Source organism: Accipiter gentilis, chromosome 32 (genome assembly GCF_929443795.1).
Source record: "Accipiter gentilis chromosome 32, bAccGen1.1, whole genome shotgun sequence".
Lineage (NCBI taxonomy): Eukaryota > Metazoa > Chordata > Aves > Accipitriformes > Accipitridae > Astur > Astur gentilis.
This window is the reverse complement of record NC_064911.1, coordinates 16,221,629-16,240,464: the sequence shown is the minus strand read 5'-3', so window position 1 is coordinate 16,240,464 and position 18,836 is coordinate 16,221,629. Positions and strand designations below refer to the sequence as shown.

At 36.6% G+C, this 18,836-nt stretch overlaps 1 protein-coding gene across 1 annotated transcript in view; it reads left to right on the top strand.

The window, feature by feature from the left end:
- Positions 1-18,836, top strand: part of IL1RAPL1 (interleukin 1 receptor accessory protein like 1) — a 729,989-nt gene that overhangs the window by 451,003 nt on the left and 260,150 nt on the right. The window contains exons 4-5 of the mRNA XM_049834719.1: positions 9,183-9,369; positions 10,714-10,867. Of these exons, the coding sequence (XP_049690676.1) occupies positions 9,183-9,369; positions 10,714-10,867 (341 nt within the window). The remainder of the gene's footprint in view (positions 1-9,182; positions 9,370-10,713; positions 10,868-18,836) is intronic.

Below are 18,836 nucleotides of genomic sequence, written 5' to 3'. Positions count from 1 at the left end.
TATTAGAGGGTCTGGCTGCATTTGCGGGTATCGTTATTGCACAGCGGTTCCGTCACACCTTGTTTAGAACGGCAGAAAGACGATGTTGTGCCTGGTGATCAATGCCGGGATCAACAGGGGTCTGTCTGCCCTCTTCATCTCTCCTTCAAGTGCTGCCTTTGTGTACTAGATAGTCTTCCCCTCCACACCTCTGATGAGCGGAACTGCTTCTTCCCATTTAAAGCAAGTTGGCTGCAGCCTACAACCACACAAAACAGGGGCTGGGTTAAAATTCCCTCTTCAGGAGGGTGGGGAGGACTTTTCCAAAGGGCGCTTCTTTTTAGTCCCAGAGGCGGCGTGTCTTCGGTCTAAGCTACACGCTATGCTCGCCGGCGTTGTCCTGCCGGTGAAGGCTACGCGCGGGAGAGGACAAGAACGGACGGAGTCCCAGTTTCCCTCCTGTCATGAATAGGAACGATGAGGGATGCTGCCTGGGGAGTGCCGAGCTGTAGAAATCCACCAAGCTGTAGAAATCCACCGCCGAGCTCTCCGTGGGGAGGCTGAGGAGGAGGCTGACAATTACCGGGTTTTATTCAGTGCAGGCAAAAAGCGGAGTTTCGTGAGAGTAACCCAACTGGCCCGTTTTAGAGATGTATTTTATACAGAAATTATGCTTTAAGTGTCTATTTCTCTAAGAAATTCCTTTAAATGTAGATGTCAATATTGTAAGTGCTAAACTTCAGAGAAACTACTCTTGCTCTGTGTGTGTTCTCTTGTCTTTCTCCCTTGTGTCTTCTCCTCCTCCTCCTCCTCTTTTTTTCTCTCCGATAAGTTACCTGCTAATTTAATTTCTTTTTCAGATAAATTTGATTTAAATGGATTTGTTGTCTTAAAACAAAAAAATCCCCAAACAGCTTCTTGCTTCTGGGTTTTGTATTTTGTATTGTTTAGATCTCCTTTTTTTACTGCTTGAAAATCTATTGAATAAAATAGGTAAATGAAAAGCTTCACTTGTATGTAGGAAAAGGTTCTAGCTAATTTTACACATGTGAACGTTTGTGACTGGACAGAGTAGGCTACAATTCACTGACTGGCTTGTCAACTCTTCTTATTACCGTGTTCAGAAACAAACAAATAAACAAACAACAGAACATCCCACCCCCCAAAAGTATCATGCGATAAGTGAGTTAAAGCTGTTAGTTGAGCCAATACAGGTTACCCAGGGCCATTTTTTCAAAGCAACCACATCACAGCAGATAGACTGACTGAGAATAGGCAAAATCTGAGATTAGACATCGGGGGGGGGGGATCTTCTTTTAATATTACGATTCTTTGTGACTCTGCCCCACAGGCTCTCGGCTGCTATAACACAAATCTGTACATCGGTAGATGGGCAGTATGGCTGCTTTAGCCTCTTTTAAATTTAATGGTTCTATACAAATGTAGCAAGTCGGATAGAATTACAGTTAGGATACATTTGTGTGTGTATGGAAAAGTTAATAATATTGTAGCATTTGAATGTAACTTAATTCCGATTAAATGGAGCTGTTACTGCTTTAAATATAACTGCATTTGGTAACATGGTACAAGTATCACTAGTCAGTGGTAATTAATGAAAAAAACTATTAGTAATGTTATTACTAATTACTAGTATTCTGTGATGATTCTCTTCATTATCTGTTTGTATCAAAAATGAAATAAATTTCATTCAGATTGATTGTTCCTTCTCTTCCTGGACACAGAAATTAGCAACTTGGCTGAGTCTCTAGCGTATTAATAACCATTAACCATTGAACATTACAGTGACTGTGAGACTTCTAGTAACTTTGTCACCTCCTCCTTTAGTTTGTTTTTATATAGAATTTACAATGGCTTTTAATTTTTATGTGCTACATATTAAAGCACTATTATACACAAAATTGAGTATAACAGTAGGAATTAAAATACATGTGTCTCTTTTTTTCTTTCCTAATGTAATAACTTGTTGTATTTTCATCTTGTGCAGATGTATTGACACTTTTGTATTGGATTAACTGATACCACATTGGACTATGTACAATAGTGTTAAAAAAAAAAGTCTCGAGTAACACATTTTGTCAAAACCACCAAGCTTTTTAATGTTACTGCCGATGAATATCTCATCTCTGCCTGAGTCTATTTTTTTATTTGTTTTTAATAGTTTGCTTACTCTAATGATAGGGAAAGTAGAAACAGGTTTTTGCATGGTGGCAAGCCTATGAAAGTATTAATTTCAAAATGGTGTTAACACTACTGCAACAGGCAGTGCTAACCAGTCTTTATACTCAGGAGTTATTTTAGACCCTTCTTAAGCATATGTAAGTGTACAAAAATGTAATTGCGACATCTTATATGAAGGTCAGAAAAGTCTTGGAAATATTTGACATGGTAGAATTTAGAAATACAGGAAAAATTTCCTGCCCTGATTTTTCTTGTGGTGATGCATAAGTTGCTGCCCCCCGGATAGTTTCCATGCGAGGGCAAAAAATCCATACATACATCCCACATCCAGTGTTGTGGGATTCTGTATCTTCCAGTGGCATGGAAAACTCAGCAGCCTGGCAAAAGGTAGAGCCTGAAGGTGATGTGCAGAATGTTCCTGACCACATATGTTCAGCAGGCTCACACGCAACACAGAAATGCAAAGCAAAGCCAAACGAAAAAAACACAGATGTCTTTTATATACCGCTCTCTTTTAAAAGTTTAACTTAACCTGGAAGCGTAATGTTTACTCTTGTCTATTGCCTGCCTGACAAGGAATTTAGTATAGTGACTCAATATGTGATCTGTAAGAGATTTATTTCTACTATTTTATTGGTAATGTGCCTATTATTTTTTTTTTATTTGAAATGTTTTTTGATGGCTCGGAAGTTAATTTGTGGGGTTTAGTGTGTGTGTTTTTTCCTCCCTCCTACTGTTAAATGACAATAAATGCCATTTTTTTGAGAGAAATATTTTTTTCTCTGCAAAGTGATAAATCCATCCCTATTTCTTCTCTCTTCTGCTTTGTGTTTCACCAAGTTTAAAGGAGATGCTTTCTGTGTAATCAATTCTTGTTTACAGGTGAAATGCAGAATAGAATGAAAAATGCAGGTGAAAAAAACCCATGAAACCTCCTGAGAACTATAAAAGGGGGGGGGGGATAGAAATCAGTTATAAGAGATTTTTATATACTGACCCTTAAAAAGAGAATTGAGGTATATATTGAACGTGAAGACAAGTGTCCTGCTTTTCTAGAAAAATATGGTTAATCCATATTCCTTGCATTCTTTCACATGGGGTAGACTGAGAAAATGTTAATTTTCAGCTGTGTGTGAAATTTGTTTTCACAGGCTGCTGTGAAGAATTTTCCAACATCCTGTCTTATTTATTCTTCAAATTATTTCTCATGTCTTTCTTCTAAGAGTGCATTAAAGTTATGTGTTACGTTGTTTAGTATTAGAGGAGAAGATTAATAACCTGATTTTATGAAGCAGAAAGATGTTTTTGTCGTGCCTTTGTAAATGCAAAGCATTTGGAAAACCCCAAAGAAATTAAAACAACCAACAAAGATAATCTAATCTTACTAGAGCAAACTCATTCTCAACTCAAATCTTTCTACTCCTAAAGTTCTACCTTCTTTAAGCTTCTCAAAGCTGTTCTTTGTATAGACTTTTGTCTGAGGTTTGAAAGTTGATCCATGTCCATTCATGGATATTTTGGATTATAGTACAGACTTCTGCCTTTTTTTCTTTAAAAAGAGAAAAAAAAAAAAAATCCATTGAAAATAAGATTTTAGATGTATGCTTTCATCTTTTGTATGCTTTTATCATTTGTACTCAATAAGGACCCACTTCACAAGTATTTAAAGACAAGCTCTCAGCCTTGTATTAATTAGTGGAAGTTCTGTATTTGCAGGTCCATTCACCCTTCATGATTCTTGCCAACAGCTCACATTTTCTTCTCTGCTACTTGATTGACTGATAGTGATCAAAAGCGTATCCTCTATGATATTCTTATAATCACAGTGCTTGATCCAAAGAAAAATACCTAGATGTGAAATACATATGTCTTTGCCTTTCCAGATATGAAAAAATACTCCAAAGCTAAGACCTTGAAAATATTTAGAGAATATTACCTGTACATCCCGGTAGTCTATAGATCTTTGGGCACTGTTGATTTCATAGCTATTTCGGGATGAACTTCACAAAAGTCTTCGTTTTGCTAGACATGACCAACAACAGAGACAGATGATACTGTAGCAGGACAGTCCCACACTTTTCCACACAGACTTTCCTGTAGGTGTTTTTTAGTTGTCTTTTTCTTCCGCTGTGTAGAGATCCACATGAAGAAGGTGGGCCATGCTTCTAGACTAAATACCTAAAATGCAAGATGCATTCCGTTGGTTTTTTTTCTACTTTGACCATCTTCTTTTCAATTAAGAAAAAACATGAAATGCATATGTGTATTTTCGAGCCTGCATCTCAAAGAAACAGCATCCCAAAGAGGATGTCAGTTCAAGCAGAGAAAAGGAACACAGAAAGGAAAAGAAATCTTCAAAATGTCAGGAGGTTCTTCAGCTCAGAAGCTCACTTGAAGAAAACCTTTTGATAATGTTAGTGTTGATAATTATACTGATGCTAAAGCATGGCTTATGTAGGTACATGAAAAGCTTTACTCCACTGGCTCACTTTAATTTATAATTGCATAATATGAAAAATGAAGTTTTAAAATAGCAACAAGTACTGCAATTCCTTGAGCTGATGAATGTGTGATAGTCATAAAACAGTTTCAGTGGCTAATAATTATTTCAAGTTTTGTTTTGTAGAAATAGTTAATTGCAATGCTAAGTTTTTTGACATTCAGTCTACCTAATTAATTTAGTCGTAAGAGTGAAGTATTGCAGAGGCCCGTCTATTACAAATTGCTATAATTGCATTTAATTCAAGGAAAATATAGCTGTATATAGTAATTGAGAATCTCAGAAGACTGTAAATAAAAATTGATCTTATTTTAGAAACTACTAACTTGCGTCATGAATCAAGCAGCGTCTTCAGGGTGTTGACTTCTGGGTCACTGTCTGGAGAATTGAGAGACTTTGTAATGTGGCTGTATTTGTGGTTGTTTAACCTACATTTTCCTGCTTTTCATCAAGATTTCCTCTTTACTCAGCTGTACCGTTGTTTTCTTTACAAGACTTTTCCATACTTCATGCTCTTCTGCAAACTTAACCGCCTTCTTTTAGTTTTCGATGTAGAGCTTTTCTGCTCTTCTCTCCGTCGCACTCTTCTCTAGCACAGGGTGTCAATATCGAGGTATCTCATCTGACAGATATCCTATATTTGAATGTACATCTGTGACAGTTGCAGATCAGCTAACATTAAGGTGATAAAGGTACTGATGAACCGGTGAGGTGGATGTCATTTCATGCAGAGGAAAGGGTAAAAAGCAGAAGTCTCCTGTTCTTATTCAAACAGGCTCGTGTTAGTTGGTGCTCTATGTGCTTTCACATGGCTACTGCACAACCAAGAGTTTAAATAATATTAGATAAGAAAAGGTGAACCATTGATTCAAGGGAACTGTGGAAAGCTGGGCGTTAGAGCAACTACTCCTGGGATATAGAAGTCACGGAGAATTTAAGCCATTTATACACTCTTCTGTCCTATTGTTATCACAGGATTCAATCACACATCCGTTGCTACTGGGCTTTAAAATGTTAAGGATGATAAATGGCTACAAAAGTAAAAGACCTGTAATGGAATCAATATATTTAGTAGCTATGATTGCTATCTTGCTTTTACTTATAGACTAATAGTGTATAAATGACACGTTAGGGTGAAGATGACCGCATGAGTCCATGTCAAACAATGGGACACCCTCTGTCGTACCATATGAAATAGTTTTTATTCATCAGTGGTAGCAGGTGGATGAATATTTTCCGAGTCCTAATAAGCAACTTAGTCTTGCGGATAAGAATGAGGAAATACAGGGAGTTCTAGTACCTCCTCTACAATGTATTTGTAACCTGTGTGATTTTAATTACCTGAATAGCTGTTGCAGATTTGAGTTTTTAGACTTGTACTGCTTTGAAGTGTAGCTGCCTGGTGATAAAGATCCACAGTTTGGACCACGCTGGAGAGCAAAAGGAGAAAAACTGTCTGCAGCATTTGCTCTTAATAATGAATGTAACATTGGGTTTCCATTGGTTTATAAAATTTCCTTAAATTCATGACATACTTTTTTGTTGGTTTTTTTGTTTGTATGATCTGGTGCCTCCAGTAAGAGACATATGGCAAATTTTCTTAGTTGGAACACACAAACATTTTTTAGCCTCTGCAGTGTATGCATGCTTGCTGGAGGGCTCTGCTGCCTGCTACTTTTTCTGCTAGCTGAGGGGCTCCACATCTACTGTTTCCATCATGCTCCAGTTGTAATTAGCAATTTCACCTCCTCCTCCTTCATTCCCACCTAGGGACTGTTTAATTTTCTTTCTCTTTTTCTGTTCTGTGAGCCCATTAGCTTGGTTTCCTTTGCTCATACTGTTTGTGTTGCTCTACCTTTTGTATCGTTCTTTTTGAGTTTTGTTTCATCCCAACAGCCTTGGTTTCTGACACAGAGTACGAGGTGAGTCAGGTTGACAGTGCAGTTAGTATTTAGAGTCACAATAAGAAAGTCTGTGTCACCGGGGGGCACCTGGAGCTTTAAGTTCTTTTGATGATACTTCGGGCTTTTGAGAGAAAATTCTGTTAGGGAACTCAGCTGGCAAAATATCCACCCAAAATGTTTCAGTACCTTATAGCTGACAGTTTAGAGCATAATTACCTTAAAGCTCAGCCAATTTGTGCTTCTGTCTGCAGGAGGTTTATATCCATATGACTCAAATCATAAGACACACACAACTTTGAGTCATTAAATACCAACATCCTCTTCAAACAATGGGTTTAAACATTCTGAGAAATTTCCAAAATACCTCTCTTCTTACAGAGCAGGAAGCCTAAGCTGCATCTGGTAAGGGATCTGCTGTTGCGATGGAAACTTGGATGTGCCTCAGAAGGAATTCTAGCTCTGGCAATTGACATTACCACTGTTGCAGAACAGAGCTCTTAGTAGACCAAAACATAAATCAGATTTTTTGGCCAATTCACTCTGAAAACTGCAGGAAGACAAAAAAACATATATGAAAATTTTGCTTCCTCAGAGAATGGGATGACAGTTAAGTGGGTTTTGTGGGTTTTTTGTTTGGTTTTGGTGTTTGGTTTTTTTTTTTATCCCAGCTCGTTCTAGAAATTTTTAAATCATGAGATTCAATAACATGAACACAATGTAATGCCCAAACACATGGGAAAGAATAAAAGAGTACATTTAAATGTGCAAATTAAATAACATATACCTCCCTATGTATTGCTTTCTGTTGTCCAGTAATGGAATCCGCTCATCTGGTTATTGTACTCTTGACCCCCAGAGCTTGATGGTTTGTTTAGACCATCTTCCTATTTCCAAGGGATAAGTCTTTCAAGAACAGAGCAAGATTATTTTACTAAGTTGGAAAAACTAGCTTGGATGACTACTTATGATGTTTTCAAGCCACATAATAAATAAGTATTCCAAGTAGCACCTTAATGGAGGAATGGCATAATGTGCAGTAATAAAATGTGTTCTTTAAAATACTGGATGTTTTTAAATTACATGTACAGGTAAGAAAGGTGATGGGCTCTTAAACAGCTTAAAAGGAGCATGAGAGATCCATATTCAGTGGATGCATTCTTTGCTTTGCATAAAGTTTAAACAACTTTATTTGCTTTAAGCTGCCAGATTCTTGAATGGGGTAATAAATTATACTTACAGCTTCATTATAAGGAACTAATTTTGTGTTTGTTTTCCTTACAAATCCATGAATTAGCTGCATAGCTAAGGGTCATTCTGTTCCAGATTTTACATTTGGAAGAATATTCCCTAATTCGATAGTGACTTAGATATCTTCCTTTTCAGGTTTACATTTTCTCTAGAAAATGGGGCCATAGAGTTCTTTGAATGAAATTCCTCGTATTCTTTGTCCTTAGGCATTTCTGTCCCCTCTTCTTGAACAGAAAAAGAAACAGATATTAAGAAATCTAAAGAGAATGAGAAAATGCAGCCATCTTTGATATTCTGCCATGTCCAATACACATGAGAGTGTTGTAAATCAGCAATCGGCTCATAGAGTTTGAGAATAGAAACAAGAAAATGAATGTTTCCTCAGTGCTCTCTGCAGGATCCTCTTTCAGCAGATCAGGGGTCAAATGCATTTACAAAACAGTAGGAGAGAAATCTTGCATTGTCGCACTGTGTTCCTGGGGAGAGCTCAACTTTACGCACTCATTTGCTGCCCACCTGGAAACTCAAACGGGGGGGGGGGGGGGGGGGGAATCAAGTAATTTTGTCTTTGAGCCTAATGAAAGTGCATAGTGAAATGTGGGAAGGCAGGCGATGGTCCCTCACCTCCGGCTGCCTGGCGTATCAACATCCAGCAGCAGGAGAAGTAACAGGTTTCAGGAGAGAGCCTGAACTGATGATGGCTATAGAAAATGCAGAAGCAACATATTGGCCTGGGAGTATGGGGATTGAAGGCTGAGGTAAACGAGTTAGCAGTCTGTTAGGTTAAAACATCCGTTTTTTCTATAATTGGAAGGGTCACAAGATTCATTTTAATTAAAGGCTGCAAAAAAGTTTCCACTTCCACTTTAAAGCACGCTCAGATCTGATGAGTAGGTGGCTCTTGGTGTGGTGCTCGGTTCGGATTTGGCATTTGCCCGTGGTACTACAATGGGATCTGTTCGTCCCGGAGAGCTGTCGGAACGGTGTCTGTCGGGATGTCAGTTGTCTAATTTCACTGATAAGTACCTGGAGTTTTTATCCCGTATTTACTTTGGGGGAAATTGTTCTCAAATACACAGTAAGGACAGTAATGTTAGGAGGGGTTTGATGAAAAGGAGAGAGAAACCTGGAGTTGTAGAGTAAGGCCGACCAACGCCTTCTAAATATTGTAGTTAGTGGCTGAGAAAGAAGTAAAATTATGAGCAGCTATAAAATACACACAAAATGCAGTGTCTGATTTTCTGTCTTTTGCTTGTGAATGAAAATAATGACTTAAAAACAATGTCATGTACATTGGCATTTATTATTTTTTTCCACGTTGGACTTTTATTTCTATTTTTATTGCATTACAGAAACTCAACTTACTGTATGAAAGTGTCCATTTCGCTGACGGTGGGTGAAAATGACACCGGACTCTGCTACAATTCAAAGATGAAATATTTTGAAAAAGCTGAACTTAGCAAAAGCAAGGAAATCTCATGCCCTGAAATTGAGGATTTTTTATTTCCATTTAGGGAGCCTGAAATTCTGTGGTATAAGGTAAGGAATGCAAAAGATTTTCTCCTTCAACAAGATATTATGCAATGTTCTTATGATTTTTATGATCTATGTATGATATGAAGTTTGGATTGTTTTAAAATGTGTTAAGAACAGACAACAGAATCAAGGATAGAAAAGAATGAACTGAGAGAGAGATTCAAATCCTTCCTTTAGTAAACTTTAGAGCTGGTATTTTCTTAATATCCATTTATGGATGTCACAAAGAATTGGCAGCTTTTTGCTCACAAGAGGGCTAAAAAAAGAAAAGTGTTACCAGTCTGGTTTGATATGCTAAGGTAAAGGCATGTGAGCTACTTATACAGCAACTGCTTGTGCTATACCAGGCTAAAGAGTGTGTTTCTAAAAACTCAGACGTAAACTCTAGTTGGAAAGACATAAATAGGATAGCTATGCCTGCTATTATCTGAACGAATGGCTTAATTTTGCAGCATAAAATCCAGCAAAGACTTCCAAAACTTTGGTCTTTACATGTTAGCTTTTACTTGCAAATGTAATCTCATTGTTTTTATCAATAACTTTATTTCAAAATTGTGTCCTGATTTCCAGACCGTTACTTAAGGGCCAAGTTCTTTAAAATAGTGCTGCCTCTGGGCAGCACACTAGAACTTCCCTGCACAGCAGCTTGAGCTCTGCGTTTCTTACCCCGTGCAGGAAATAAATACTCAGTACTTTAGTACTTAATGCACACAATTGAAAGTCCCCAAACAGTTCAGTAAATCTGAAATGTAGATTCTGTGTATTTTGCCTACACAGGCATCTACAGATGTCTGCGTATATAGGAAGTCCTAGTTTAAGTATGCGCTGGCACGCATTCAAATTATTTTTTAAAAGTCTGATAATTTACCTGATAACATAAATGTTTTTAAATATGGTACACAAGACTATGCTATCTAATAAGTAAAAACTGGTGGCCTAGAAGGATTCTGGCCAAATTAACTGACAGCATGTCTAAGATAGGAGGTGTGTAACCAATTATTTGCTTACACTCATCTTGGATTTTGTGTTTGTAATACAATCAATACCTGAAGTTTTATCAAATTTAAAACTATGGCTGGCTTCTTAAACAAAAGCTCAAAAGATTGGCTTTTTAAGAGTCATTGACAGCGTTTGTGTGAATGAACTCAACCTCTTATACTTTAATATTTTTTAAAAAGCCATTACTGTATAAACAGTGAGTATGCTAAGATAATCAAGTAAAATATTTTGTGACAGTCAATCGAAAGACTTTTTTCTAGCTGCCTTGGCTCTGAGCAGCATTGTCAACAGCGGACCAGTTTCAGTGTAAGAACACAGTCACTGACGTGTTATATTATCTTTGAACAGGAATGCAAGTCAAAGACATGGAGATCGAGTATTGCGTTTAAAAAGGACACTCTTGTCATTCGGGAAGTTAGAGAGGATGACATTGGAAATTACACTTGCGAGTTAAAATATGGATACTTTGTTGTCAGAAGAACTACGGAATTAACCGTTACAGGTAATTACAGGCTCTTGCTATCTCTCATATTTAGAACAAACATTGAATATTGTGGTTTGAGTTGCGGTTATTTGAGTCACTATACCTACGTAAACCACGTTGCTGTGTGCCTAGGTGTGAACGGTTGATACGTTAAAGCTGTCCTGAATACTTCACAGTAGTATGTGTAACATGTTGAAGAAGGCGGAGTTTTGGTCTATTCCAAAAGCGTGTGGGTAGGTCTTGGTTTTGAATGGAAAATACGGTGAAAGAACAGGTAACTTCAGCAAGCACTACCTCTAACAGAAGAAAAGATCATTAAGTCTATCACACTTCTTCACGTGCTTAAATGCCTTGGGACATAAGAATAGCTGTAGCTACAACCCCACAGCAGTAGATGTAACCCAGTGGGACCATTGCACCTGGGTGACAGGTACGGAGGGGTTAGTGTTTGAGCAGCGCGTCACTGAAGGATGGTAGCAGTTTTCCTCTGGTATTCTCTCCCAGCTTGCTGTAGCTTATAGTTCAAGAACTTCCTCATCTCAGTCGTCATGTGCTGTGGTTACCAAATAACCTATTCTCCATTAGTCTGATTATTTTTTTTTAATCCATTTATTCTTGGCTTCAAAAACGTTTTGAAGTATCAAGTTCCACAGAGTCATTATGTAACATAATTAAACTCTACAATTTAGGAAACAGCACTTGAAGAAGATGCATTTAATATAATCTGCATATAAAACTACCGTATCAATATGTAAAATCCATCACAGATGTAAACAAAATATATACTGTAATAATAATGTCCGGAGAGGCAGAACAGTATGAAGAATGCTCCATTAAATTTCCAGTTCCTCGCCAGACCTCTAACCTCTGTTTTACAAACATGTGAAGTGTATAGCTAAGGTAGAAATTTAGCCTCTAGGATTATAGGATGACATTGGAGTACATCATTATCTATGTAATGTAGTGTAGTTCCACAGTATATTCCCTAAAAGAAGGCAGAAACAGGATTTTCCTAGCAAACTGGAGGTGAACTAGTTCCATATGGCTGATAAAAGATGCTTGCATTTATAAGTTCTTGCACCTTCAAAATACCTAATAAACTGAGAAACAAATCTTAGAAAAGGAGTTTTGTGGGCTTTTCTTGTTCCTCTTTAGTATCTAATATATAAATATATTGCACACCAACAATTAGTAACAGCACTTATGTTGTGCATTAGGGTAAATTGCAAGTTTCCTTTTATGGTGAAAAGTTTGCTTTCTATTTCGATGTATCCCATTTGCCCTCTGTTATCACAAATTATAGTGAATTATGGTTTGTAATTTTCTGTAGTAGATTAGTCTGGAAATCATATTGTTTATGTTGTTTTGAGAGAATTCAAGTAATCAATCATATTTAAGCTCAAAATCCAGGATCTCTTAATATTTCTTCTTTTGTATGGAATTGATTTATTTGATCAGTACAGACAGGCAATTACTGTCTAGTGATTAACCTCATAGTAAACATCCATATACTCTCTTTGATTGACTCTCATATGAAGAAAGCAGAGACAAAGTGTTCAAGAATTTGATTTATACCAGGAGGTTGTCAATTATCTTTTTAATACCTGACGAATGGATTCAAAGAGTCCATATTCCCTCAGTCCTCGGGTGATCCCTTCTGTCCCTCGGGTTGGTGCTCCACTGCACAACAGTATTTCAAACAGGCTCAGACTGACAGAAAGGAGAAAGAAAAAAGCACTGGAACCAGACGCATGGTACTATTCGTAGTAATAGTTTAAAAAAATGGAATTTATCACTTGTGGTGTAGGTAGGAGTTCAGTATTTAATGTTTAACTAGACAGAGACAGAAAGAGACTTGGCTGATTATGATGTGCTAAAAATGAATGAATACATACGGAGGGAATTATTCAGTTTCCACCTCTGCAAACCCCGGCAGATATAAGGACAACCTCCAAATTAGTAAACTGCTTGGGTAGTACTGGAGGTCTTCGTATCATCTTTATAATATTATGGGAGTAAACAGAACAAGCAGGTTTACTTGTAGTACTACTAATTTTATACTACATCTGCAGCGATGTCTTGATAAGACTTGTAATCAATGCTTTAGAGGAAGAGATTCACGCTTTTAGGTGCCTCTCTGATGCTTTCTCTGTGAGCTGAAAAAACAGTTTGAGTTGCCCTGGACATACATTGAGGAATATATAGAATAAATGGGGTTTGGAAGGGACTGTTTGTTGTTTTTTTTTCAAAAGGGAATTAAACTTTAATTCAGGAACTCTGAAATAAATGTTGTAAATGTCAAATTAAAAGTAGAAAATTAAATTGATAGTTGATTGCTTTACTGTGTTAATGAAAACATAATTATTTGAAACAAAGGAATGATGTATCTTTCTCATGTACAGTCTCCAACATGTCTCCAGGCAGTGTCCATAAATGATGACTTTTGTGTGAACCACTCCTAAGAACAAATTCCATTAATAAATCCCAGCTCCACAGGAGGGGAAAAAATTATTTCTAAGATATTTGAAATTTTTCTGCCAAACATACTTTTAGTTAGAATAAATGAAATTCAAAAATATGAGTAAGAATTACCAATTTGCTTCAGACTTGTCGGAACATATGGGAAGTTGTAATGTGTTTATCAACTTGTAATGTGTCTATCAGAATGGGATTTATGAAAAATGACTCTCTGTATTCATTAGCTTTACCTCGTGTGGTAATAGCGGGTGTGCCAGCATCGCACCCCCACGATCAGAAAACAGAGTCACTTATTTTTTTCCATTTTCTGTGTGCTATGTTTCCATGTATGTGTTTAAGTAAGATTGGAATTTGGACTTTCTACATTTCTGTCCTGCAATGTACTGCCTTTCCTCTAGAAACAGAAAAAACCCTCACCTCTGCTGCAAGAAATCCTTGAGCCAGATGTTACATAGGTACACATTTGTAGTAGTCCATAGAAGGTGAATATCTGTCTAGCAAGAAATCAAACGGTTAATTCTTTTGCTAAGAAATCACAGGTATCTGGTTGTTGACGTGAGAGGATTCAGCGTGTTAAGCAGAGAGTAGATCTAGATTAAAGCAGCATTCTTGTCCTTTCTTCTACCTAGCAGAGGCAAGGAGAAACAGGCAGATTATCCAGAGAGTAGAGTTACACAATCAAATAGTGATTTGAATCAATTTCCTTATTGTTCTGAGATCTGACTTAGAAATTATCTGCTTTGCAACATACAAACTATTCACTGATTGTTCTAGCTTGTAACTAATGAAAATATTCACATAAACAGAGTAATTGGCAGTTCTTGGTTTGTGGTTATGTAATTACATGTTCTAAAAAGTCCTGCAATGTTCAAAGACATTATACCTTCAGAATGGTCAGATTAACAGTTTTTTCTTTTATATGTGGAATTTTAATTAAGGCATACCTGCTCTCTGTGACATACTTAATTAAGTGTACATTCAGACTTCGGAAAGAATCATATTTTAACAGCATAGTATTAATTTAGTCATAGTGCACAACATGGGTCAAAAATATTTTCCAGCAGTGATTTCTTTTAATTAAATGTTAGGTTTAATAATAATCTTTTTGTTACTTATAGTACCAAGACATTTTCAAGCACAAACTCTTTCTGCTTTTGCAGAATTTCATTCAGGTCCAGTGAAGACCAGCTTGGGTCTAAGAGAGAGTATATGTGTCCCCACTGCAATATCAAATAATTCTCCATGATGATCGTCAAAAAGCAGACAGACCCCATCAGCCTTCCAGTTGGAGCATTACTTATTCAATTCCTCCATGACTTCTTTAGTTTTAACTCTTAAAATATTGTTTCCGTTCTGTTAAAAGTAAGAAGCTCTTACACCTCAGAGATGGAACCAGAGCTAGTCAGTAGGTTCTTACTCCGGAAGCCTTTCCTCAGAGATACCCTTTATTGTCTTTACTCATTGATCAGTCCCCTTAAATCCCCTTGAAAACAAGTCCTGCTGGAATGAGCACCATTTTCGATTTAGAGATTTGAGCATGTTCACAGGCAAGCTATAGCAATACTAAATTTAATGGAAATTGATACAAGTCGTCTTATTTAAATTTAGCCTGGTTGGTTTAAAATATTTCTGTAATATTCTTGAAAGTGCCAGTTTACTCTTTTCCATCTGCTACCCCTAGCTTTTTTCATCCTTAGGGTTTTAGGCAAAAAAAGGGCATGTAACTTGTCTGTTTCACAGTTATACAGTAGTTGACTCTGTAGTGTTGCTTAAAGGTTGGGATTTGTTGAATAAGCTTTGTCTCTTTTGCTTTCTGGCAGAATTAGTCTTCACCGGCATAGCAGAAAATCTTAAATAACTATATGTACATACGTATTTTTAGTGCTGAAAACTCCACTGTGAAAATAAATAGTATGAAGAAATAATGATAATTGAATTATATACCGAGCCTCACAGCTCTCTACTTTTGGATCTTATATATGTGGCCAGTCACCATATTTTGTGAAGACAAAAAAGGCGGCAGGGGGAACTTTGGAGGTTTTAGCCTGCTGTAAGTGGTCTGTATTCTAACTGTGTGAGACAAAATGTGCGCCCTTTTTTCCCCCAAAATGTTGGCTTTAATTCTTTCCCGTTCTTCTCTTTCTCGCTGAACACATTGGAATGCAGAAAGGTGCTGCAAAAAGCATGTACCTCTTTATTTTTAGCAGGTGCTAAGTGAGAAAAGTGTTAAAGAACAAAGAGGGTTTTTTCCAAGCATTTAGAGCTTGAGAACAGACTGCTTGGTTTCTGCAGTTAATGACAGGGATGAACCATTTTGAATGCACCCAGCCCCTCCTTGCTTCAGCTGATCCTAATAATTATCAGAGCTGATGCTCATTCCTTTTGTTCGTCCTGAATTTAATTCAACTCCAGAACATACTCAGATAGAAATACTATTTACCATTATTCTGTGCAAAGACTAATAAAATATAAAGCAAACAATAGACTTATTATGAAAGGAGCATGTTCAAAATACCAACTTAGCATTTCTATAATACATAAAATCCTGTAGGTTTAACGAATTTGTGGCTGAAGAGTGGGTTGGAGGGTTGGGTTTTTTTTAATTAGAAATGAGTGATCTTCTTTTATAGTACAATCATTTTTGTCTGGCTGAAAACAAGGGTCTGAATTACTCTCCTGTGTACATTTAAGTAATAATAATCAGAATGCTATGTAGAGATTTGATTAAAACATTTTCTATAAATGTTCATTTAACATATTCCTTGCAAATGGGATTAGTGGGTTATGCAAAACCAGGCTTATATGAAGACGGCAACGAGCAAAGCTTGATGTATTTTACTTCCAAGTAAGTGCAAATGATGTCATGTACTGTATGCTATAGGTTGAAATTATGAATTAGAAAACCAACTTCAGCAACTTAGCAAAAGAACAGATGCAAAAGTTAAAGGGAGACAGAGTCCCAGCTCTATTTTGAACCTTGCTGCTGGTGACCTGACATTTCTACCTTTGTGATACGCTAAATTAGGGTTCCCGCAAAGGCCAGCTTTAATAATTGGAGATTATTCCCATCCATCGTCCCTGGAGAGAGAGAAGCTCCTCCAGACAGTAATTGGGAGAAGTAGACAGAGTTGGGTGGTCAGAACTTATTTTATAAAAGAGTCTCTGTGGGCTTTAGAAGGAGTAGAGTTTCCTCTGGCTAAATTGGATCTGATGTATAACTTGTTCCTTTGGGTGATACGTTTACATGCTCGTCATCCTGGACAAAGTCCTAATTCATGCATAATATACCTTCTATAACATTTTTTCCTTCTTAGTTGCCATCTTTTTCTGTTATTTATCAAGAAATGCTCCAGGACGTGGCCACTGTTGCTGAGTTTTCTTATTTTACTAATGCTTTTTGTACAAGTACCCCATATTTTGCACTTCCCTTGCTATAACCTGAGTTTTCCTCTCTACCTGATAGTCTGTCTTCAGAAGAGGAGGTGATCAGTCTCTTGCGGCTTTTTGCGTAGATAATGTAAAAATAAAACATTAGTTATAAAACCTTAAGATATATTAGAAAGTTTTGGGTTTAGTACATTACAGTAAATTTCAGAATTCGCAAGCTTATTTTAATCATCCTTTTTCACTATCTGCCATGCCCGTTGATGCGTCTCCTTATCTCATACAATGTTAACGAGTGGGAAAAATACGTACGATTTGTGATAGTTACTTGAACAGATGCTAAAAAAAAAAATGTGTAATTGATGGTATAGTCATGGCTTCTGTTAGAGTCCTGCACCCCCTGTTGACAATATGGCGTTGGTAGAAGTTAAGGGGTTGTTTTAACATGTTGTATTCAGTAGAAGAAATCTTCTTATTCCCTGACAAAAATGAAGAATTCCACTTCAATTAGATATTATGTAACAAGTGCAGTGTGTTGCTGTGTACACTGTTGTTAAAATTATGACATTTTTGCTTATTTCTGTCCATAGTGGTATTATTAGAAACCTGATGACTTTTAAAACTTATTTTAGACTCTTTTTTTTTCTTTTTTTTTTTTTTAAGGTAAAAAACTAAGATTAAAAAAAAGAACTTCAAACCATTTTTTTTTTTTTTTTTTTTTTTTTTTTTTTTTTTTTGCAACAGTTGAGAAAAATTTAAGGAAATGCCATTTCCTGGTGTGATGGAAGTTTGCTTGTGTGAGTCCGTTTCCCTTTCTTCATGAGTCATATCAGAATATTGACATATAAACATTTAGAGTGGATGTTGTTACCATGGTGCTGCTTCCCATTGTTTCAGTTTAGTGTGGTGAAGTTATTAAGATGAGCTCCATTCTGCAGAGAGAAAGAAACTGTAGACAAAAGTGTTTATCACAAAACTGTACGTGTTAGTGACTACTAAAGACATAAAAGTCTTAGAAACCCTTAGTTCAATAAGATGTTACAAAAATTAAATAAATCTGTTCTTAAGGCACCCAAGATGCTTGTTAAGCAACCTTTTAAAATGTAGATAAATGACATTCAATGTTAATGTTTCGCATTATTGCTATGGAATCAGAAGACTTCATTTTACTTTTATGTTCCCCTGGAGAATGTTAAATCCAACAATATTGTCCTAACTGAGCATTTATCATTTCCCTAGCTTTTCTTTGAAAGCTTTAGATAATTTATGTGTACAGTGGAGTCTTCCAGGATGGTATTTTAATAAACTAGAGTATCAAAGGTACAAGTACAATAGCATATGGACCTTGTGTTGCCTCTATCCTTAAAGACAATCTGTACGCATCCTTAAAAACAGTCTGTACACAATTACACTGAGTATTTAGCTTTACAATGGAGGACAATTTTCCATTGTTTTCAGTAGCTTTCAATTGGCTTAGTCAAATTCTTAACTCGGATCTATGAAGTGAAACAATATTGGTAGTACATATGTTCAGCAAGAAATTCCAGATAATGCATCTATCTGAAATCATTGCAATTGTTATTACAGGCAGAAAAACTTTGTTTAAAGAAAAAGAAGACAGACATCTCATTTTTACTGCAGCATTACCTGCTTGGATACAGTGTTAGGAGGCCTCAAAATCACATAGAACGTATCCGAGATACATTCCACTATATCGAAAGTACACTTATGTTAAAAGAGTATTCATGTCTTGGGATGACCCGAGAATTATTGTCCTCTCCCCTGCACCACCCCCAAAAAAAGAAGTGATCAGGCTTTTTTTCATGTTGTTGCTTCACAGTATTAATTAACCATCTAAAATACCATAGTATATAAACAATGGAAAAACAGTGCATATCAAATTGAAGAAACAAATTTTACTTGGAATTCTTTTACAAGTGTGAATCAAGAGTGAAATTTTGGTTTCTCTGAGATCCGTTGCAGTTTCCCCATTGACTTAACAGAGCCAATATTTCATCTTTTGACTTTTGTGTTAAGAAAGCTCAGAAGTCAAGTTCATTTCAAAAAGTGAAATCAGATTTAAAAAAAATATACAACTCTGCAAGTCACCTTGATGATTTAATGG